General features: G+C 54.9%; 1 protein-coding gene across 1 annotated transcript in view; it reads left to right on the plus strand.

Moving 5' to 3' along the window:
* PITPNM3 (PITPNM family member 3) overlaps positions 1-23,030 on the plus strand; it is an 87,782-nt gene that overhangs the window by 40,405 nt on the left and 24,347 nt on the right. Inside the window, exons 9-10 of the mRNA XM_065898051.1 lie at positions 6,615-6,662; positions 22,808-22,884. Coding sequence (XP_065754123.1) covers positions 6,615-6,662; positions 22,808-22,884 — 125 coding nt within the window. The remainder of the gene's footprint in view (positions 1-6,614; positions 6,663-22,807; positions 22,885-23,030) is intronic.

The following is a 23,030-nucleotide window of genomic DNA, read 5'->3' on the forward strand; positions in this document are numbered from 1 at the left end:
CAGGCTGGCCAGAGCCTGGCAGATCACAGGGCTTCAGTTGCCCCCATTCCTGCTCCACGGGGCCTGCCCAGACCCTTTCTGGCATGTCAGGAGGAGAAGTCCCGATTCCTTCTTCCCCGAGGCCCCGTCTGCCTGAATTGCTTCCTCAGCAGCCACCCGATCCTCCTGTTTCAGGTGTTTGGTGAGAGTGTTTCTGTTCTTGGCCACACACTTTGCTTCTCTTGCTCTCGGGGAGCTCACAGTTTGTTGGGAGGGGATTGGAAAGAGGAAATATAAAATCCCTCAGGAAACCATGGGCGGGATGTGGAAGCATCTTCTTGGAGGACACGATGGGGCTCAGATGCGCGGGGGTGTGAGGTTGGGACAGGCGGGATCGGTGGGCGACGGAGGCCCTGCCCTCCCTGTGTAGCCTGTCGTGTTTGCGGGAGTTGCTGGTAGCTTCTGCATTTGAAGAAAGCCCCAGCCGAGGCGAGCCTGTTGGGCCCAGGGGCCCTGGAAAGCGTAGGCCAAGTGGGGTCTCATTTAGACAGTGGCTGAAGCAGCGGCACATCTGGTTAATCACCCGCGTCACGGGAGCCTGCTAATCAGGAAGCCGGCTTCACCGCGGACTCCTCCGCGCTCGCCGGCTGGTGGCTGTGAGGGACGGCGGGGCTGGATGCTTCTCCCCGGCAGCCCTTACAAACAACCCCTTCCCCATTCCCCCTGCTCCCCACTCCTCAGCCCCTGACCCCCCCACCCCCACCCCCACCCCACTTCCGGAAGCACTGTCCACACTGCCTGAGCCATCCCAGGAAGCCCCGCTCTAGAAAGCCCCTCCCCCAATAGGGGGCAGAGGTCATGGGAAGAGCCCCCAGCAGATGTGAGGGCGTGGAAAGGGACCGGATATAAACTTGGGTAAGTGACGTTATCCTTCTGAGCCTCAGCTTCCTCTTCTGTGAAGCCACCCTTCTCGCACAGGTGTGAGATCTTAGTGATCTAACAGGTGGGAAAACACTGGGCAAACCCCAAGCTCTGCAGCCCAGGGACAGCCTTTCTGGTTTCCACACCTGAGCCTGCACTGCCGGGGCCAGCTCTGGCCTCCCCAGCATTCTTCCTTCTACCCACGTGACACCGGTGTGAGTCCTGCATTCCAGCTTCTCAGTGACATTCCCTCCTGGCTTCTTTTCGCCTCTGCACCCCTGCTTCCCCCCTACCCCCAGCTTTAATGACCCAGCTCGCATTATTGCCCACTGAAATCCTGCCTGGGCTACAAATCCTATTTCCTTTCTGGTAATGAAGTATTGCGTGGTAGCAGCATCTTGTAAACCGTCTAGGTGAGTCGCTCCTAGGGCCTGGCCTGAGAACAGGGAGGTGATGGGCTAGACCCGGCCCATCGCCTCCCCTTCCCCCAGGGTCTGGCACAGAGCAGGTACTAGAGAAACACCAGAGGTGTATGTGTGGTAGTCAGGGCTGTGACCAGTGCTCTGAAAGGCCTGGGGCTTGGGGTTTAATGATCTCAGTTCTGAATGATTTTGTCTTCAGCTCTGTGTTTTGTAAGTGCCGCTCGATGGGACAGTGGAGCGTGTGCTGGGGCTGGGAGCTTGGTTCACGCGTCGGGCCGCCTCCCACCCCCTCCCTGCCTCCCAGGATGGGCTCTTGGCCTCCCTCTCTCCTGCCCTCTGCCACCCAGCTTCCACCTCCCTTCACCTGCCCGGAGACGACTACTGTCCTCCCCCAAGCAGGGGCCTGGGTGCCGGGACGGTTGGGGTCAGAGGCATGGAGCCCAGTGTCAGTACAGAGCAACCGTCCCCACCCTGGGCTGGCAGAGCTGCGGTGCCTTCGGTGGGTGACTCAGAGAGGGCAGGCCTCTCACCCACCCCATCCAGGGACCTAGAGTGTTTTGATGCTGAGGCTGCAGTACCCTTGGGGGTCACCTGCCTGCCCGGGGGGTCGGGGCTGCAGGCAGTGGGGAAGGGTGGATGCATGGCCCAGCTTTCCTGCTCTCGGTCATGGCACGGTGCCAGGGTCCAGCAGCTGGCGGGAGGGGGACTCTGGTAGCTGATGGCCCATGTGCCTGGGTGCCACATTGAGAAGCGGGCACCCCCGGGCACCTGTGAGTGTCTACACTCAACCCTCAGGTATCCCTGTGCATGAGGGAGCACACATTAAGTAGCAAATAAAAAACACCAGGACAGGTCAGGAAAGGACAAAGGGGAAAACTGTATTTTAGTACCTTTAGCAGTTTTTCTTTTCTTTTTTTTTTTGGCTGGGCCTCATGGCTTGTGGGATCTTAGTTCCCGACTCAGGATTAAACCAGTGCCCTTGGAAGTGAAAGCACGGGTCCCACCTACTGGACTGCCAGGGAATCCCCAGGTTTTTTGTTTTTTTTTTTTTTTTTTTTTTTTTCGCTTTTTGAACGAGGGCCTTTTCATTTTGCACTAGGCCCTGCTCATTATGTAGCTGGTTTGGGGCACAGTAGAAATGGCGGGAGATTCGGGTTTGGAAGAGCTAGTGAATCCCTCCGCCTCTCCAAGCTGCAGTTGTCTTATGTGCCCCGGGCCCCGCTCCCCTGCACCTGCCTTTCCTTGGGTCCACGTGCTGCGGACGGGGTCTCGCTGGCTGTGTGCAATGTCCTGCTCGGTCCTCTCCCTGTCAAAGCTGTTTGCCCCGAGGCTCACAAGTCGTGGCTCTGCCGCACCTCCGCACCTTCCCCAGGTCGCTCGGTCAGAGCGAGTCTCTCCTTCCTCCTCCCTCATCTCACCTTGACTTTTTCATCTCCGCGTCCCCCACGGCCCCATGGCACAGTGCTTGGCAGATAGATAAATAGAAGGGGTTTTATAGGTGAGTGTCTTCATCTCGATGTGAGGCATCTGTCCTGCTGGGTGGCGGGAGCTGACTTTCCCCCTGGACTCAGCTGGCGCTCAGACAGGATGCTCGTGTTCGGTCCTGACCTACGCATCTGACGTCTGATGTGGGATCTCCCTTGCTCTGTCCGCATCAGTGCTGCTCTGGCACCCGGGGAAGTGGTCTGCGGGCGCCTTGTCATGCTGTCGGGGGGCTACTCTGCGAGGGTGCCCAGGCCTCTGTTCTCTACCTGGGCCTCTCTGGAGCACGGGCTCTGCCGTGACCCCTGGGCCCGGGGAGCACTGTGAGCTGGCACCCAGCACTAACCATTGAGTCTCTCTACCTGACTCCACCAGGAGTCGTGATGGTGACAAAAGAGATGAGGTCTTGAGCCAGTTGTTAAAAGTAAATAAGTAAATGAAGCAACAGTAAGACCACTCCTCACACCTTGAACGGCTACTGTGTGCTGGGCTGTGTGCTAAGGGCTTTACACGCATTAATCATTTGATATTCACAATAACCCTCTGTGGTAGGTAGCACCCCTGTCCCCATTTTATAGATTAGAAGACTGAGGCATGCAGAGGTTAAGTAACTTGTCCAAGCATACACGGTTACCAAGATTTGAGTCCAGGTGTTTAACCGAAATGCAGTACAACCAAGGACTTTCAGTACTTGTAGGGTCCTTAGATAGCACTGGACCCACACTGGATTGTGGGAATGAGGCCCAGAGAGGGAAAGTGACTTGCCTCAGGTCACACAGTGAGTCCGAGTCCATGGGAACCTGGATGGGAATCTCAGCCTCCTGACTCCAGGTCTATGCCCTTTCCATTCCCTGCTCCTGCCTTTGAGAGTGCCCAGAGGCCCTGATCCCATGGAGGAGGGAGACAGGTTAGGATTCAGTTGACATGAGCCATGAAGGCAGCCCTAGCAGGAAGAGGCTGCAGAAACAGGGCGATGGATTCCGGTGCATGGCATCTGGGATGGTTCATTCCCTTGGAAGGGAGTCTCCCATCAGCCCCTGGATTGTTGGCGGGGAGGTGGTGGCATTTCCTACACTGGAGCCGCCCTTGAGTCTGCAGGGGAGGGACTGGCAGCTTTGCACGAGGAAGGGCATTCAAGGCCCCTGGCAGAGGCCTGGAGCTGGCTTCTCTCTGTGCCCTGGAACCTTCCTTGGAGAACTGGGGTTCTTGGGGAAGCTGTGGACACATTTTGGGGGGGACTTCAGACTTGCTCAGGAAGCCGGGGACACCAGACCTGGTATCTGTGGGTTCTGCCGGCATGGTCAGGGTCAGGAGAGAGGGTCCCACCTGGGCAGCAGGATCCTGCCTCTAGCTAGAGTTTTCAGGCTGGAGGCGTCACTTCTACATTGCTTGGCCCATGCCCTAGACTCCAGTCTGGCCACTTTTGTGCTGTGCCCCTGGCCCTGGACTCCTGTCCTGGCAGAGCTGGAGGACCCTTCAACAGAGTAGAGTGAGACCTTCCATTGAACAGATGTGTATAACTGAGGCCCAAAACATGGTGCCACAGAGCCAGGGCTAGGACTCCTGATGCCAAGGGGCTCCCCTGGCTGAAGATCTTTGGGGGGCTCAGACAGAACTGCTAACTGACTGGGCTCTCAGTGGGCTGAGGTCAGCTGAGGGCCGGGGATTCCACTTCTCAGATTCCAGCCTCACTCTGGCCACAGAGAGTTTTCTAGCTCCTGGGGTTTGGCTTAGGTCCCTTTCTGAGCCTTCTAGTTAGGTGGGGTGGGCTCGAGGGGAGCATTCGCGATGGAAGGGAACTGGCCTTTGCTGAACCTGACCCTGTGAGTCCCTTGGGATGCAGAGCTGACCTTTGAGGACAGAGGTCCTGAGAATTGAGCCCTTTGAGGAAGGATCAAAGTCTTCGTGGAAGAGGTGGCCTCGGGTTGGTTCTCCACCCAGCCCACAGGATACAGCGTGTTCGACAGAGAAAGACGAAAGAGCCCTAATGGTGTGCAGGTCATTTGGCCGGTGGAGATGAGGCAGGAAGGGGTGGGCAGAGGCTGGGGACGTGGGCAGGGGCCACTTTACAGAGAGGCTTGCTTGCCAGGCTGAGAATTTGATGACGGCGAGTCACTGGAGGGCTTGGAGCAAGGGAGTGGCCTGGGCAGGCCAGTTTTCAAAAGATTAATCTGGTGAAACTAGAGGCAGAGAAATTTGACAGACCAATGTAAATGCTGGGGAGGTGAGCATCTGTTAAGAGCAGCCCTTACTTCTGCTGCGACTGGGTGTGTAAATCAGAACATACGCCTCTCTGGAAAGCAATCAGGCAATAAACATCGAGCCTTAAAAATGTTCTTACCCTTTGACCCAAAATTTTCCTTCTGTGGCTGTATTTTAAGGAAATCATAAAACAGGCAGAAAGAGCTTCAGCCACAAAGATGTTCCTTGCAGCAGTAATTATAAGGGTGAAATTTTGAAACTTTCTGCCAATAGGATAATTTAAAAGTCAACCATGATGTATCCTCTCAATAGAATGTCCTGTAGCTGTTGGAGTGATGTCTACAGAGGTTTCGTAGCTTTAGTTATTTATTCATGCTTCAACTTGAAGTACAGAAAGTGTATTTTGCGCTTCTTTATCATCTATGATACCTTCCACGAGCCAACCGTTGATCTGTTTATTGGGGGTACAGAGATAAATGACATAATCCCTGCCCACAGAGAGATGATATGATCTCACTTGGCCCAAAAAAATGTTTATGGAAAGAAGCCTGGAAGGAATGACATAGAATGGGGACCAGTAGTTTTCCCTCAGTCATGGGATTATAAGGAATCTTTTCCCTTTTCTCTCCTGGTTGGTGTTTTTCAACTTTTCCATAAGGAACTTGTGTTACTTTCATAATTATAGAAAAAAGCTTCTCATCAAAAGGAGGCGCTATTGCAATAGTCCAGGGAGACGGGATGGAGTTCTGTATTTGGGGAGTGGTGTGTGTGTGTGTGTGTGTGTGTGTGTGTGTGTGTGTGTTTGTGTATGTGTTTGTGGGTATTTGTGTGTATGTATTTGTGTGTGTGTGTGTATGTGTTTGTGTTTCATTTATTCATTCAACAGTTATTGACTGAGACGCACTGTTTTAGGCCTGGAAACACACCAGTGAACAGCACAGAAACCCCTTCCACTGGGGAGTCCAAATCCGGTGGAGAAGGAGAGAGTAAGGAGGAGAGAATGAGGCAGATGGCCCCAGCACTCTGTGACTGACTGAAAGTGGGGACGAGGCAGGGAAAGGGGTCACGGCTGATTCCCAGGCTTGGGGAGAAGGTGGTGCCTTCATTGAGGTGGGGACTTGGGAACAGGGGCAGTTCTGTGGTCCTGGTGCGCATGCGCTACCTGCTGAGCTGAGGTCCAGGAGGCGGTGGGGGACGTGGGTCAAGGACTTAGGAGACTAGAGGCTGGCCCAGAGGCGGAGATTTCCAGTTGTCTGCAGGGCGGCGGTGACCCTCAGAGATGAGAGTAAGTGTAGAAAAGGGCCACCCCAGACAAGCGGCTGCTTTATGCAGGTGGGCGGAGGCAAGAAGGTGGCCAGGACACGCCTCCCCAGGCAGTGGCATCAGGGCTCGGGCTTTGTCGTGTAGAAAGGGTATAAAGAGCCGAGAGCTGGGTGTGGCAGGGGCAGGGCAGGGCGTGAGGGGCTGGGGGTTCCCTGGTGCTCACCTCCAGCCCTTGGCTCTGGGAGGGGCAGCTGGACAGGAGGGGCCAGTGGGGCCACAGTGGCCTCCCAGGGTCTGGCCGACAGTGATGCGGAGTCTGCTCACCTCTCTTCTCTTCTTCTGCAGGAGAAGCGAGCGTGCCGTGCACATCCAGCATCCTCCAGGAGAAGCAACGTGAGTTAAACCTGGCCCCCAGGAGTCTTTTCTTTACCTTGGATGGGTCCAGGCTCCTTGGGCCGGGGGATCCCTCATCCACTCAGGTGGTAGGGTCTTCACTACTGTGCGGGATCGGAGGGCCGGGGCCACTCTCTGCCCCAGGAGCTGAGCTTCACGGGTTCCCAACTTCCTACACGCTGGGCAGCTCGGGGGTCAGGGCCAGAGAGAGGGGCCTGAGGCTGATGGGCCAGGAGGCTGAGCGCGGCAGAGCAGGTGGAACCGTGGAAAGCCTCGTGCGTGGTCTGCCTGTGGGCAGAGGGGGGCACCGGCAAGGGGAGCAAGCCCTCCTGAGCCGTTGAGACCATCTATCTTGGGTGACACAGCTTCCAGGAACCACAGTTGGTGACACGGTAACCGAGGCTGTGCCAGGGGTCATGACCCTTCTGTCCCATGACTCAGAGGCCTTGTCTGCAGAGCGGGACCTCCCAAGTCCTCGTGTCCTTCGTATGATACAGGTGTCTCAGATTTCCTTCTGCCTGTGTTTTCTCAAGAGGCCGAGCACAGGGTTAGACCCAGGAGAGACTTGGTAAAGATGTCAGTTTCTGGCACAGTGACCTCAGGGCATCTTCCCTGGAGGTTTGGGGTGCACTTGATGGGCACTGTCTGAGCTGGACGTCTTTGCTGTTGGCAGTATTGAGTTCTGCACGAGGCCAACAGGGCTGGGGACTGGGGTCTGTGTGTGTATCTGGGGGAGGGTGGGCTCAGAACTTTCCTTCCTTCTCTCTCCTGCTCTTTTGGTCTGTGGTTGCAGCCCACTCTGCCCACCCCCTCCCCAGGCTGAAGCCTTTCTTGAGTTCTTCCTCCAAGCTCTTCCATCCGTCAGCTAACAGGAGGGGTACCTGTAGCACCAGCTTCCCACGGCCTGAGTAGGTGCACAGGCCTTGGAGAAGATTTCGATGCTTCAAACATCTGGTGGCAGTTCATAGATGAAGCCCCTCAGGGGCTGGGCGCCATGAATGTCTCTGAGAGGGGCGTGCCCCCCACAAGACTCAGGCCATAAGTGCACCGGGCAAGGGGAGGGGCAGTGCAGAGAGGGGGGCAGTTCTCTCTCCTGTGTCCTTACAGGATGTGAGGAACCAAGCTCAGCAGCAGGGGGGGCTGGGTGTTGAAATGTACCCACGGGATTTTGATTTATAGAGGTGACTGAGTGAAGATGGGAGAGATCAAAGCCATGGACCGAAGACTTTATTATTTACACTTCCCCAGGGCAGGGGCCACGGGGGAAGCACCAGGTTTGGTCGGGGGCGGGGGGTGGGGTGAGGCAGGCAAAAGGTGCATGGGGCAGGCCTGGCCCAGAGCCTGGATTGTGTTTTCCGTGGGAAAGGCACGTCAGGGCAGGGGAGACAGCTGAGGACTGGCTGGATTGAATAATGTCGCAGGCTCCGGGCCACAGGGGCGGTCTCTAGGTGTCGGGCACCTGGCCCCAGGGTGATTTAGGGCAGGGGGGGATATTGGCCTGGGGTGTGGGAGTTAGATAAAGGAGGTGGTTGGAGCTGAGGAGCCAGGATTGGTTGGTTTGCATGTGAAAGGTGCGTTCTAGGGTGAGTTGTTTATTATCTCTAGGAATTAGCATGGCCTGGGAGGGGCAGTCTCTCCCTGGCCAGCTAGGCTGCCCCCAGAGATGTCAAACATAATAAAATAAAAGCATGCTTAACACAGGATCCCATTCCTCAGGAATGTGAGAGAGGAACCAAGCCCAGATCGCTTCCTCTGGGCCCCTAGGAAGAAGAAACCACAGCAGCCTCAAAGTGAAAAACACGGCCACCTGCCGCGGGGCTGTCTCGGAAACGCCAAACCACAGCTCTGTTCTCCACAGACACAAATGAATTGATCAGACGTTTGGTGTCTTCTGGACCTGGTTGGGGAAGAATGCGTGTTTAAGGAGAAACAGAGCCTTTTTGTTTTCTGTTTTTTACACCACGGTTACAGATTTTAGTCAGAATGAGATTGCCGGCGGCTGTCACCCACTTCTCCTTAAGGATATTCTTGTGTAGTAAAGAATAACAGTAGATGCATGGAAGAATTTCAGAGCTGAAAGGGTCATTGAGGTCAGTGATTGCCAAGCCCGAACCCAACATTTCTGACAACGAGACAAACGGCAGTCCTGTAACGTGTTTTCCCATCACGTTGAATGCATTCAGTTGAGAGAACAGCTTCTTATTCCGCACTTTGGCCCTGTCTACACATTATGGCATTCAAGTACTTTTTCTTTTATGAAGTGACGGTGGTAGTTGATGGTGATTTGTGTTTGTCATCCCAAACTGGCAAAATAAAAGTCTGTGACCCTGAATAAAAACAGAATAATGGCAATGCCTGGCATTTATGACGCGCTCCGCCGTTTATGTTACACCTCTGTGCGTGTTATCTTATTTGATATTTCCACTCGGTTTTCAAAACCTCACTAAAAACAAGGTGGGAAGTGGTAAAAATTGCCCTGGACCAGGAGTCAGAAAATCCTGGGACTGGTGCTATAGCATCTGAGCTTTAAAGGTGTCAGGCCTGGGCTCGAGGCCCAGTTCCTCCATTGACTCTCTGTGCTTCTTTGGGCAAGTTACCTAACATCTCTGGGCCTCGGTTTACTCAGTTGTGGAAAGATGATCGTAATGTCTGCTTCGACAGTCGCTGAGGGCATAGAGGTAACGCACGTGGGTGCCAAGGCCTGCACCTCGCAGATAGGAAGCGTTGCGTGGTTCTCGCTTATTGTTGGCTTTTGGATGAGCCTTGGAAGACCTGGTGCAGGCGCGGGGGTGAATCTCGGCATCTTACAGAGCCCAGTCTTTTCCCTGCTCTGCTGGTCCTGTGGCTGGCTCTGTTGTCACTGTCACAGTCTGAGTCCCCAGGGAGCCCTCCTGAGCTGGCCACAAGGGTTGGGAGTGCAGGAAAGGGGTCTTCCAGGGCCTCCCAGCTCACGTGCAGGCATGGGATTGTAAGGCCTCGTCTGCAGTGACTGTGGGTGGGGCACTCCGGGGGTGTCCTGGAACCCTCTCTCCTCTCCCAGGCAGCCCAGCCTTCATCCTGCAGCTACACAGGTGCGCTGACAGCCTGCTGCCTCTGGCTTGTGCTTGCCGTTTGGAACCAGACCTGAGGAAGCCTAGGGAGCCAGTACGGGGGGGCCAGTGGAGGCAGAGGGGAGAGAGGGGCTCGGACCGGGGCGCAGGAGACCTGGGCCCCCCACCCCTCCAGCTAGCTTGCTGTGCAGCCTCAGCTCCTGCCTGTGGCCGGCCTCCTGGCCCGTCTGTGCGTAGAGCCCCTTCTAGCTCTGACATTCTGGCGCTCTCTGAGTTTCCGTCGCTGCCTCTGTCTCCTGGTTTCCTTTGCCTGCACGTCCGGCTGCTCTGCCGTGTTCACGCTACTCCACAGCAGAGCCGACGTTTACAGAGCACTTCTGGCACGTGACGTGGTGCTGGGTGTAAGGACTCGGGGAGCTTACTACCTGCCCACTGAACCTCACTCCTGTTCTTCTGTGCAAAGTGAATGGCGCCACTTTCCGCAAACTCACGCCAGACACCTGGGCGTCCTTCTGAGCTTCCCCTTCTCTGCCACCTTCCAGAGTCAGATCAGACCCCTGAGAGCATCCATTGTACCCCCAGCAGATCTCTCGTGCCTCCACCCACTCCATAACCCATCCCTCCTCCAGCCGAGGCCACCATGTTCTCTCTTCTGGATGGATCCATCCTCCCATGCTGGCCTCCCTGCCTCCGGTCTCTCCCACTTTGGTTCTTCCTCCAGAGTGTGAGAGAAACCTTCGCGGGAGGCAGACTTGTCCTCATGGCCTCCTGCTGCCCCCTAGTGATTCCTCTCCAGTAAAGGATGAGACGGGCCTCCGCGTGACCTGCCTGCCCACCTTCCCCACCAGCCCTCCCCTTCCTTTCCAGACCGCCTTCTAGAAGGAGCGTGCAGACTCCAAGCACAGTTTTCTCTTAAGCTAGTTGGAAAACTCGAGCAGTGCATCCAGCCCCGTGGAGGGGGCGCTAGCAGCCCGCTCCACAGCAGATGGTAGGAAGGACTTGGGGCTCCAGAGTGATGCCCTTGGGACCCAGCCCTGTCGGCCTCTGCCCTCTACTCCATTCATCGCTTCCTGGATCTGGGAGCTGGATCTGCCCCTCCCTGCCAGGACCTACTGTCATCACAGAGGAGGCTGAGGGCACAGCTGTCGGCTCAGTGGGTGTAGAAACTCTCCTTCCTCTGTCCCCCGGCTCCATCTCCAGGGAGGAGCAGACTCTCCCAGGAGGGCCGTGGCTGCCTCTCTCTCTCCATCCCCCTCCCTTCCCCTCTCAGCAGCTTCACAGCGTGTAGGGCGCTGCACACTGACCTTCACGGCCACCTGGATGCTGGGAAAGGTTGCAATCATTACAGCTGTGTCACATTGAGAAGGTAAAGACCAGGGGTAAATAACCTTCCAAGGAAGGTGCTCACACACAGGTCTCCATGCCCCTCCATCTCCAGAGCTCAGTCCCATGTCTAAGCTCCCATTTTCCTGAAGTTTCTCCTTTCTGGTCACCCTAGGTATCTGGGGAGGTGCCCCATTGTCCCCTGTGTCACACAGGTACCCCCTTCAAGAGCCAGCTCCACGAGCTCCCCAGAAACTTGGGGTCCAGGATGTGCACCTGTGTGTGTCGGGGGGTTGGAGAGACTTTCTCTGCCTCGCGTCCACCTGGGTGTGTCGGGGGGCGGGAGAGACTTTCTCTGCCTCGCATCCACCTGTGTGTGTCGGGGGGTTGGAGAGACTTTCTCTGCCTCGCGTCCACCTGGGTGTGTCGGGGGGCGGGAGAGACTTTCTCTGCCTCACGCCCACCTGGGTGTGTCGGGGGGCGGGAGAGACTTTCTCTGCCTTGCGTCCACCTGTGTGTGTCAGGGGGTTGGAGAGACTTTCTCTGCCTCGCGTCCACCTGGGTGTGTCGGGGGGCGGGAGAGACTTTCTCTGCCTCACGCCCACCTGTGTGTGTCGGGCGGTTGGAGAGACTTTCTCTGCCTCGCGCCCACCTGGGTGTGTCGGGGGGTTGGAGAGACTTTCTCTGCCTCGCGTCCACCTGTGTGTGTCGGGGGGTTGGAGAGACTTTCTCTGCCTCGCGTCCACCTGTGTGTGTCGGGGGGGCTGGAGAGACTTTCTCTGCCTCGCGTCTACCTGGTTGTGTTGGGGGGCGGGAGGAGGGTGCAGATTCCAGGACAGGAGGACTTGCTCTTGGGCCCTCCGAGTGGGACCCAGTCTGTGTGGAGTACAACTCGACCTGCTCATGTGACTTACACTTGTGGTTGTCAGATGGCTTTCTCAGGGCCAGTGCCAGGCTTCAGATGCAGGGGTGGGGGCAGCAAGTGGTGCCCCCAGTGTGGGGAGGGTCTGCCCGTGGCCGTGCCTGTTTGTTAGAGCGGGCTGAGCAGTGGGTCTCTGAACTTTCTCTCGTCCTCGACAATGGTGCAGACTGAGTCCCAATCCTGGCCCCAGAAGGACCCTTGATTCTTCATCCCAGACTGAGCCTCTACCCTAGGCACCCACAGAGCCCCGATTTGTCCCAGGCTGTATCCTGGCTCCAGTCCCTGGTCCTGGACTGAGCTTGGCTCCTGGACCCCAATAACTGTCAGAAAAACCTGTGCGGTTGTCCCACAGAGGCAGAGGGGCAAGATGAGGATGCTTTCATGGGGGTGTGGCTTGGCCTCACGTCCCACTGTCTGGGATTAGGGACCAGAGGAGCAGCTCTGAAGATCCAGACCAGCCGCCAAGGGGCTACCCCTCCCGCATGCCCTCGGCCCCATGGCCTCCCCAGCAAACCCCTGCCCACGGCTTGCCTCCCCACTCCTCTGCCTGGTAACTGGTGTCTTTTCCTGGCCTGTGTGGGCAGCTTGCTGAGCACAGCTGCAGACGGGCTATGTTTAGCGGCTTTAATGAGCTCAGGGTGGCAGACGTCCGCCTTGGGAGCACTTTTCTTGCGTGCGTGCGCGTATGCCTATGTTTGGCACGGTCCGTTCCTGTGTGTGTGTGCGCGCACAGGGAAACGTGTGCCTGCGCATTTGTGTGTGTGCGTTAGTGTGTGTGTCCAAACGTCAATGCAGTCATCTACACAAGGCTCCGTGTGCATCTGTGTGAGTCTGTGCCGCGTCTGCATTGCCAGGGACGTGTGCAGCTTCTGACACGTGTAGGGGCACAAAATAGGAACAAATTATTAGTTCATTCACTTGTTTGAAAAATATTTAATGAGTCTCTTTTATATGCCAGCACCTTAATAGTCTCTGGGGATAAAATGGAACAAAAACAAATCCAGTTCCAGCCTTTAAGTATCTTACAATCTGGGGGTTAGAGGAGGGGAAGACAAATGAAATAACCACAAAACTAAAAGTATAAGGATTAGTCCTAGGACACAGAAAGCCATGGTGCTTTCGGGAGGAGGAGAGTAAGAAGGGAAGGCCCCCAGGAGTAAGGAACACTGAGGTTTCTGTAGGGACTGTCTGGGCACAGAGGGTGAGAGGAAGAGTCCAGGCATAGGGAACAGGATGTTCAAAGGCCCTGTGGCGAGAGGGACATGAGATCCTTGACAACTGTCAAAAAGGCCGACGTGGTTGAGCTCAGAGAGGGTGGGGCGACTGGTGGGAGAGGTGAGTGGAGAGTCGGGCCCGTGGGCAGACCACACGGGCCTTGGTCAGGATGGGGAAGCCGCAGGAAGGGACAGTGTAGGCTGACATGATAAGATTTTTGTAGGGCAGTTAGAGTCTAGTCATGATTTGGCTGGGGGTTCTCGCAGGAAAAGGAAGGCTCTTGAGCAGCCTGACTGGAGGAGAGTCCAGCAGGGGTTTCTTCAATCTCAGGCAAAGGAAACCCGCCAGGTACAGGACGATGCCCTGGGCCACTCCCAGCCCTGAAGGTCGCTGCGCTGCGTGGAGAGCCTCCCCCTCTGTCCCTGCCCCACCTGTGCAGGAGCTTGGCCTTGGGCAGGGACAGGAGAGGGATAGCCCGTGGTGAGCCGGCAGGGAGGGAGCCTCACTGGGGATGGTGGAGGTGGATCTGGAGGGACGAATGGAGACCATACTGCACAGTCCACTGACTTATACGTGAACGAACCACCTTTTCCTTTATTTTTCTGTAAGCCCCTTTGTAATTTCGACTCTGCATACCCATCCAGCTGGACTGGGCCCCCTCTGTGATTCCAGGGGTTTCCCTTTTCCTCATATTCCTGCCCTTGTTCCAAAGCCCCCAGGGGTCTTCCCCGCCACCCTGGTGGGGAAACTGTGTGCTCATGCGAATGTGTGCAGGAAGCTCTCCATCCACACTCGTGGATGCTGCGGAGCTCCGGGCCCCAGCCTGGTACTCCCTTCCGTCCTGGTCTGCCTAGGGGCCAGGCTCCTTGGGGCACAGGGTGGCTAGACCGTGAAAATCATTGTCTCCTCCTGGACTTGTGAGAGTCCCCCAAGCTGTGAGGGCACCGCACCTAGTTCTGTCTCCTCCCCTCAGCCTGGGGCAGAGGGTGGGGAATCTCTTTTTAGTCTCAGGGAACCTCTGTCTCCTCAAATCTCTTTCTCCTGGGGACAAAAGGGCTTTTAATCACCCTGCTGTGTGCCCTTTGAAAAAATTCTTATTTTTAATCTGTCTCTTGAGTAGATAGCACATGTACATGTTATAAAATTCTAAAGGAATGAAGCTGATGAGGGTTCCTCCCTCTCCCCAGAAGCCATGATTGTGACTAGGTTCTTCTAGAACATTCCAGAGATATTCTCTGCATATATGAGCATCTCCCTAAATATTCATTTATATATCTATCTTTATATATACCCCACACAGATGGGGGCATTTGGTGCCTTCCACGCTGTACCTTGCTTTTCTCAGATAACAATATACCCGGAGTATTTCACTAATACATTCAGAAGGGCACCATTCTTTGCAACGGTTGTGTCATATTTCACGGTGGCCTAGTTTACTGAACCAGGCCCCTATTTATGGGCACATAGGTTGCTTTCTGTGTCTTGTCTATATCTTAGGAAGTGTGGCAGTGGTTAGTGTTGTACCCATGTCATTTTGCACATGGACTTGGAATTGCTGGGTCAAGGGCATGCTGTATGTGGCGTGACCTTGCCAAACTGCCCTCCACGGAGGCTGTACTGGTTTTCGCTTTCACCCGCAATGAATGAGGAGAGGTTGCTTTCCCACACCCTGGGCGGCTGGGTGTTGATAACTGCTAAGGTGAAAAAAAAGGCGTTTTAGAGTGATTTCAGTGAGCGTTCCTGCAGTTTAGGCTTCTAAGGCTGAGCACCTTTTCATATGTTTAGGGGCCCTGCCCCGTTCCTTTTCTGGAGCCCATGTTCATTTTGAGGGGATTACCGTCGGGGAGTGTGCTTCGGGGTTCCTCTGTGTGCTGACTTCCAAGCCGGGCCAGGGCAGGCTTGACAGGGGTTCCTTAGTGGGTAGGACCCAAAGGTTTCAGGCAGACTTCTGCTCCTGATAACCGCCTCTCTTCCCCTTTCCCTCCCTGCCAGGGATGGCTCTGCTGGCAGAGCCAGTATGGAGACATTTAAAAGACTGACAAGAACACCCCATTCTTAACCCCCGCCTTTGTGGGGTGATGCTTCAGGAGGATGAAAGAGCCCTTGCCGGGTGACCTGGGTTCAAATCCCCACCCCTTCACTTAACCTCTCTGAGCCTCAGTTTTCTCATCTGTAAAATGGGCAGAGCACCCCTGTCCTCTCAGGACGAATGTGAAGTTTGCCTGAGACACTGGGTGAGGACTAGAAACTCAAGACCCATCTGAGGAAGACTGCATTTATTACAGAGTCACCAGATAGGGGACGCCAAGCCCTTCTAGCATCACTGTGTAGTGGCAGGAGAGGTTCTTATGGTTGTATATCTGAAACCTTCCCTGGGCCTGATCCAAGATGGGGACACTGGGTTCCCCCAAGGGGAGTGGCTCCTTGGAGCTATCCCCAAGCTCCCTTGGGGTGGCCAAAAGTATGTTTTCAAGAGGCAGGATCTGGGGCCCAGACCCTAGCAAGGGACAGGACTTGGTGGGGACAGGCAACTCTGGGGGGGGCTAGTTGGCCCCTGGGGTTTGGCCTCATTAGCCAGATGAATCCAGGCTGACTTGATTGGCTTCTGACCCTGAAAGGCTTAAGGAGTCATAGGAGGGGCCTTGGCCTCTAGATCCCACAGCCCTGGATAAACATCCCCTGCCAGCATCCCTGCTAAGTGACCACTTACACTCCTTGCTTGTACAACCTCCTGAAGGGGAGAGAATGCCCTGCCGCTGGGCCAGCACGGGTCACTCTTGTACTATTGTAAACATCTCCTTAGTTGTGCTGAAATTCCGAACTCTTCAGAAACTATCCGCACCCCCGTTCATCCCGACTGTGTCTTCTGCTCCTGTGACCCAAACACGGCTCCCCTAGCTGGGATTTGCAGGGAGCAAATGTCCCATAGAGCCTGCTCTTCCCCAGGCTGGGCCCCCTTCCACAGCTTTCCTGCCCAAGTTATTGGGCTCCAGATGTGCCCTCAAAGTGACCTGAGCTGCAGGGAGCAGGACGGGGACGTCCCCTCCTCATTCCATGGTCTCTAGTGTGCGCAGCCTCAGAGGCTGACTACCTTTGGGGGTCCCATTACCCTGGCTCAGGCAGTTTGCAGCCTTTGGTCATGTGACTGGGCTGGGTCACATGACGTAGGCCTTGATCATGTGACCCTAGGGGCTTGAGAGATCCTTGAAGGCACCTGCTATATATCTGATTCATCTTGGTACTTCCAGCCCAGACACAAGTTTGGGCAATAACCAACGGAGGAGGAATTGGCAAGTCATATCAAGTTGGATTTTTAACCCAAATGCAGGATGGTGATTCACTCATCGTGTTTCACATTCGTTCTTTCCTTCCATAAGCATGTCATTTCCTTTTTGCATTTCCTCATTTGCTGTCTGCTCCCAGAGGGCAGGGCATTTCACTTTGTTTTTTCTGTAGTGTTTGCATTCAGCAGAGTCAGGGTTAGTAGCTTGTTGAAAATGTTCTTATCGTAAACACGACACAAGCTTGTAGTGCATTCAATGGATGTATTCATAAATAGTTGTAAACTAAAAGAAATAGGAGTTTGCTAGAGAAAAATTGGAAAATAGAGAAAAGCAGAAAGTTAAAAAAATCACGCATTGTTCCACCATCCAGAGAAACCACTTATAAATATTTTAGTGTGCTTTTCTTCCAATATCAGGCCTCCAACCCATCCTCCACCCTCTCCACCTAGATTGCCGTTTTTGCATAAAGCCAGGGCCTGGGGCACCGTGGAGGAGGGTGGCCTGGAGTCTGGCTGGTGAACAAAGTTGGTGGCTTTTTAATTGTCCTCTGGAGCCCTCAGTGGCTGCCTAGGTCAAGGGTGGGGGGGGTAAGGAAGCAGGGCTCTGGGCCCCCCAACCTTTTTCAGTCAGAGCCGTCCACTTTCACCTGTTCTGCAAATTGGGTTTCTAAGGAAAATTTCACTGGGCAAAAGATTTCACTGTTTTAAAAAAGCTTTAAAACCATCCAGCGCGGGCCCATTCTTTCCCTTGCTTCACACTGTCCCGTCCGCATCGTGACCCCATTCATGAACCTGCGCTCCTTGAGCCGCTCTGAGAGCTGCGGGTTCCAACCTGTTTGTCTTTCTGCCAGTGTCCTCTCCTCCCCAGATGCCCTAAGCCCTTGGCGCTACCTTGGGCTCCCAGCCCAGTGACCCTACCCAACAAGCAATGAGGTGGGGTTGGCCAGAGATGTCCAAGTGAGCCTATCAGGGCTCTGGGGGACCATTGCTTCCTTTGGGTCCCCAAACACTCGTTAATTTGCAACAGGTCTTGCCTGGAAATTGACATGAAGCTCTCTAGATAGAATCAACCACTTTGAAAATCCAGGTGACATTTGCCACCTGCCATTTCTTGGTTCCTCTTCCTTCCTCTGGCATCCCTCAAAGCAACTCACCCATCATGCCTGCAGGTCCCGTTAGGGTCTAAGAGTCTAATTCTGCTGGGTATGGAGGCTTGAGCTCACACAGCGTGCTTGGACTCATGGAATCTCCAACTGCCTGACTCCTAAGAGGGAATGAGGTCTGACCCCCTCATTTTGCGGTCGTGGGGAGGGTGCCCGAGGTCACCCTCTGACCAGGGTACTCATTTCCCATCCCAGGACTCTGTCCATGCCTGTCTCCCGTGTGTGTGTCCTTCTCCATGCGGGTCTACCTGGGGGATTGGGGCCGTGATCTGAGCCTTCTGTTTGTAGCTGAATGAAGCTCTAGATCTTCCCAGACACTTCTAGGTATATGCCTTGCATCTCACATCAGAGCAAGATAGCCAAGCCGTTGGGCTTACGCCAACACACACGTGTGTGTGTGTTTTCCCACGCGTGTGCTTCCGTGTGCTCTAAGGGATTAGATACTTTTGCAGATAGGTCTCAGGACGTGCCATGTGGCCTCAAGCTGGGCCCAGCTCTGCTCAGTTGACCCCAGGAGTGACTAAGAGAGGTGGGGCGACTGCCAGGGCTGGTAGAATGGCGGGTAAGATTGAGGGGTCAGCTTTAGCCCGGGGGCACCCCAAGCACCCACTCCTTGTGGGTCCCAGTGGCGGGTGGCAAGGGAGATGGGGTCTTTGGGCGAACTGGCTGATGCTTTGTTTAGGGTGCCGAGTGCGTGGGTGACGACCTTGGCTTGTGTCTTGAGAGGAGTGTAGCACATCGGTCATTAGAAGGGATGGTCATGATTTGTGCCTTTCCAAGGATGTGATTAAGCAAACATAGCCTCTATTCTTCAGGTGGCGGGAGGCGCCACGGTGAGCTGGGGGGGGGCATGGTCCTGGTGCTAGGGCTGGCAGGGGTGCTGGGAGCGGGCATTGCAGTAGCTGGCCTGCCTCAGAGCTTGTCACAAAAACAGTTGTGGGCTCACCCCGCCCCAGATCTGGGCACGGCCGGGACCCAGCCTGAATAGCGCCACGCAAACAGAAATGAACAGGAAGTGGGAAGAAACAGGCAGCCTGATAATGAGGTCCTGGGGCCCCTGGAATGTGGCTCCCCACCACCCAGGAACCCCTGCCAGCAGCTCTTGTCACCAGAGGCTCTGGGGAAGCCTCTAGGGGCAGAGTGATAAGGCCCTGGCCAGGATGCTCTAGAATTCCCAGAGGTTCCCTGATACCACTTTCCCTGGGGACTTTCAAGAAATGTGCCTCCTGGTGGATGACGCTCCCCTGATCCCAATTTCCCCTGGGGGTTTGACAGCATAGAGATGTCTCGTAGGTCATGTGTACCCTGGGATCTTCACTTGCAGTAAGTTTTCACAAAAATGTCATGCGAGGTCCTGACCACTGGCACCCTGTGAGATAACCGTCTCTGCCTGAGTAGATCTGAGGAAGCTTTCCAGAGGTGGTGACGATTGAGCAGGTTCGTAGGTTAGGTAGGAGTTTGTTGGTCTGCAGAGGGAGGAAGGGCTTCCCAGGCAGAGGGCTCAGCATGAGCAAAGGCGTGGAAGAGTGGAAGAGTTGTGTCTTGTGGGTGAGTTAGAGCCAGTGGCCTCAGTCATTGTGGTGGGAATGTCTGGTTCTTAGAAGAGCAGAACCCTTGTGGGCAAGGTACTGGCAGGTGGGTTCTAGGCTGCCTTTCTGTTGGTCTACAGAGACCTCTTCTAAGACTGAAGATGGGGAAACCCTGGTCCTATTAGTCAGCTCTCAAGGGGCCAGAATCCAGATCTGGCAGGCGAGGTCTCCCCGCCTCCATCTTCCAGAGCAAAGCATTTCTGGCTTTTGTGCATTAAAAGGAAGCAAGTCTCCATCTTCAAACAGCATGGGAGGCCAGACTCTTCCCCTTGGCTAGGGAAGGGGTGAGGGATGCTGAGGACAACCCTGCTGGTCTCCCATCTCCACTGAGCCAGGAACTGCCTCAGCATCATTTGTGGCCGGGACGCAGCACAGATTTGATGCCCAGGGCATCACATGGGCCCCAAGGGAGCTGGCCACAGGAAGATCAGGGATGCGGGTGCTCTCAGTCTGTGTAATCAGTGAGGGTGCAGGATGCAGTCCCCACATACTGGAGGACATGGTACCCAGGGGATGGCAGGACCCTCATGTCTTCCCTGCAACTTATTTATAGCCTTGCTGTGGTAATTTGTGGCAATCACAGCGTTTAATTCTGTAATCACACTGCAAGCAGGCATCCAGCCCAGTGAGGCTGGGGAGGCTGCCAGGGCTTAGGGAGGGACTTGGGGGCAGGGCAGGAGTGTGGAGGTGGTGATGTCCCCATCAGCCTCCAGCCCCATTGTGTCAGCTGTGGCCCTGGCTCTGTGCTCCCCGATGCACCCTGGATAATAGTAATAATAATAATAAACTACTAACACTTATATAGCACTTACCATGTTCTAGGCCCTGTCCTAAGCACTTTGTATATATGGGCTCATTTATCCTCATCACCACTCTGTGAGGTAGCTACTATTATTATGCCCATATTCCAGATGAGGAAACTGAGACACAGGGCACACAGCTGGTAAGAGCCTAGATTTGTACTCAGGCATTCTGGCTCCAAAGTCCATGGTCCCAACTGGGTTTCTCCCGGCCCCAGAAGTGAGGGGTCTCCCAGGCTGCCCGCCCATATCCTCAGCTCTGCCCAGCTCCTGGTTCCCTCTGGTCCAGCTGCCCCAGGGCTGCACACACCACGAAGTATGGTTGCTTCGTCCTGGGGAAGCGACACTCAGCTTCCCTCCTGGACACTCTCGGGGTTTCCTACTAGCAAACTTTCACGTGCGGTGGGAAGAAGTCTCGGGGGCTTTAGTCTTCAGGATGTCACATCAATTTGTGCTCCTGTTTTTTCTCCTGCAGAATGGGGATTGTCGTGTCTGCCTCACTGGAAAGCCGTGGAGATCAGGGGGATGGGAGGGGAGCCACTTTGTCAAGCATCGTCTTCTGCTGAGTGTGGGGCAGCTCACTCAGTCTTTAATTAGTTGTGCGGTTTGGGGCAAGTGACCTTGGTTGTTTGAGCCTCAGTTTTCTCATCTGTAAAATGGGGCTAATAATAAGAGGACCACAGCTCAGAGGATAACTGTGGGGACTAGATGAGATGGTACCTGTAAAGCTCATTGTGCCTGGGACGTAATAAGTGCTCAACAAAACTGAGCCATTTACTGGTGTCTTTTAGCATAATCCTGTCCTGAAGGCAGGGCCCAGACCTCTTCTAGCCAAGCCCAGGGCAAGGTCTACAGGATGTTCCAATGAAGGCAGAAGAGTCTGAGCCACTGAAGGAGTCTCAGTAAGTGCAGGGCAGAGTCCGGCCTCAAAACAAGTTTTTTCTCGTCCTCCTCCAAGCCAAACCTCTCCATCATTTGGGAAACGATTTCCTGTCTGTGTGGGCAGCAGCTCCGAGCTCATAAAGCAGTTACCCTTAGACCAGGGTTGTGTCTGTGAGGACAGAATATTTCAGAAATGCACTTGCTGACTGAGAAAAGCTTCTCTCTTGGAATTCTTTGCACGCTCCCTCCCCTGGGGCCAGTAGTGGCTGAGAAGATGTTGACTTAGAAACAAGTTGGCCAGGGCTCTCGCCCACGCCTACTGCAGGGTTGCCTGTAAAGCCCCTGGGAAGGCCCCTCCCCAGATGTGACTCCTAGTGGGTGCTGCAGGCTCGTGGCAGGGGGTGGGGGCAGAGTGGGAAGGAGAAAGGGCCATCCTGTCTAGAACCAGATGCTTTAGAGATGAACCGCTTGAAGGCAGACAAGTGGCTGGTTCACAGTCTAGCTTTGTGGTTCAGCCACACAGAGAAAATAGTATCCTTCTCATGGGGAGAAAGGAGAGGTGGTGAGGATTCCTCAGTGTAGCCGGCATCACCAGGTGGGCCATGAGGGGGCCGTTGGATGTCTTGGAGGCGCCTCTCCACCGGAGAGTCCAGTGCCGTGACATTCAGAAATGCGGGTGTTAGATCAGATAAACTGTTCTGTAAGGAGACAGATAGTCCGTAGTTTCGGCTTTGCCAGCTGTAAGAACTCTGTGGCAATTACTTAACTCTGCTGCTGTGGCACAAAAGCAGCCATAGACAATACATAAATGAAAATGTCGGTTGTGTCCCAATAAAACTTTATTTACAAAAACAGACAGCGGGCCAGATTTGGTCCTCGGCTGTAGTTTACATGTTAGAGGAATGAGAACTCAGCCGGGGCTGGAATCTGAGGAGCGCTTCCTGGAGGAGGACATGGCAGCCGAGAGAAGCAAGAAAAGCATTCCTGGCAGTGGCTGGCTTCACCCCAAATCTCTGTGTGATGGTGAGTGTGCTCCTGGGTGCTGGCCTTGCCTCTCAGAGGATCCACCTTCCCTGGACCGGCCTCCCATGATTTAAGGCCTTGCTGTCACTCCGAGCGCTTCAAACAGACCTTTAAAAAATACTTTACCCAGCTCTTCTAGTTGTTTTCAGAGGGATGCTTGGCCCAAGTTTCCCTCCGTAACTGGTAGTCACCAGATGGCATTTGTCCTGTTGCTCTCGCATTCCTGGTGAGGAAGAGAAGAATAGTTCCTTTCTGGGACACCCCTCCTGGCCTCAGGGACAGACAGCATCCATCATGGCCTCACACTGCTGGCCTCCCTTTCTTTTTCTTCCTTTTTTTTTTTTTTTTTAAATAGATTTATTTATTTTTGGCTGCGTTGGGTCTTCGTTGCTGTGCACGGGCTTTCTCTAGTTGCGGTGAGCAAGGGCTACTCTTTGTTGCGGTGCGCGGGCTTCTCATTGCGGTGGCTTCTCTTGTTGCGGAGCACGGGCTCTAGGTGCGCGGGCTTCAGTAGTTGTGGCGCACGGGCTTCAGTAGATGTGGCTCGTGGGCTCTAGAGCGCAGGCTCAGTAGTTGTGGCGCACGGGCTTTGTTGCTCCGTGACATGTGGGACCTTCCCGGACCAGGGCTCGAACCCATGTTGCCTGCATTGGCAAGCAGATTCTTGACCACTGTGCCACCAGGAAAGTCCCCAGCCTCCCTTTCTTCAGGAGGAGAAAGGTTTCAGGTTGTGTATCTGTTGGCGGCAGGGGCTGGGCAGCGTGACCCTCCCGAGCTGGGGACGCTGTCATTCCAGCTCACCTGGGAGCCCAGGCCGTATGCCAGCTGGGCCCAGGAAACATCCAGTCACCGTGAGGGAGGCCTGGAGATGCTGAGTCCGCTGTCCACCCCACAGGAGAACTGTACCGGGTTTCCTTGAGAAGACAGAGGTTTCCAGCCCAGGGAAGCATCGAGATCCACGAAGACAATGAGGTGGGTTTCTGAGGGTGTCTGGGCCACCTCTGTGGTCAGGATGTCAGGAAGAGCCCCGAGCTGGTAGACAGGCCACCCAGTTTTCACTCAGCTCTTCATTTGACTTGCTGTGTGACGTCGTGCTGGTCCCTGTCCCTCTCTGGGCT

Source organism: Phocoena phocoena, chromosome 19, assembly GCF_963924675.1.
Source record: "Phocoena phocoena chromosome 19, mPhoPho1.1, whole genome shotgun sequence".
Taxonomy (NCBI): Eukaryota; Metazoa; Chordata; class Mammalia; order Artiodactyla; family Phocoenidae; genus Phocoena; species Phocoena phocoena.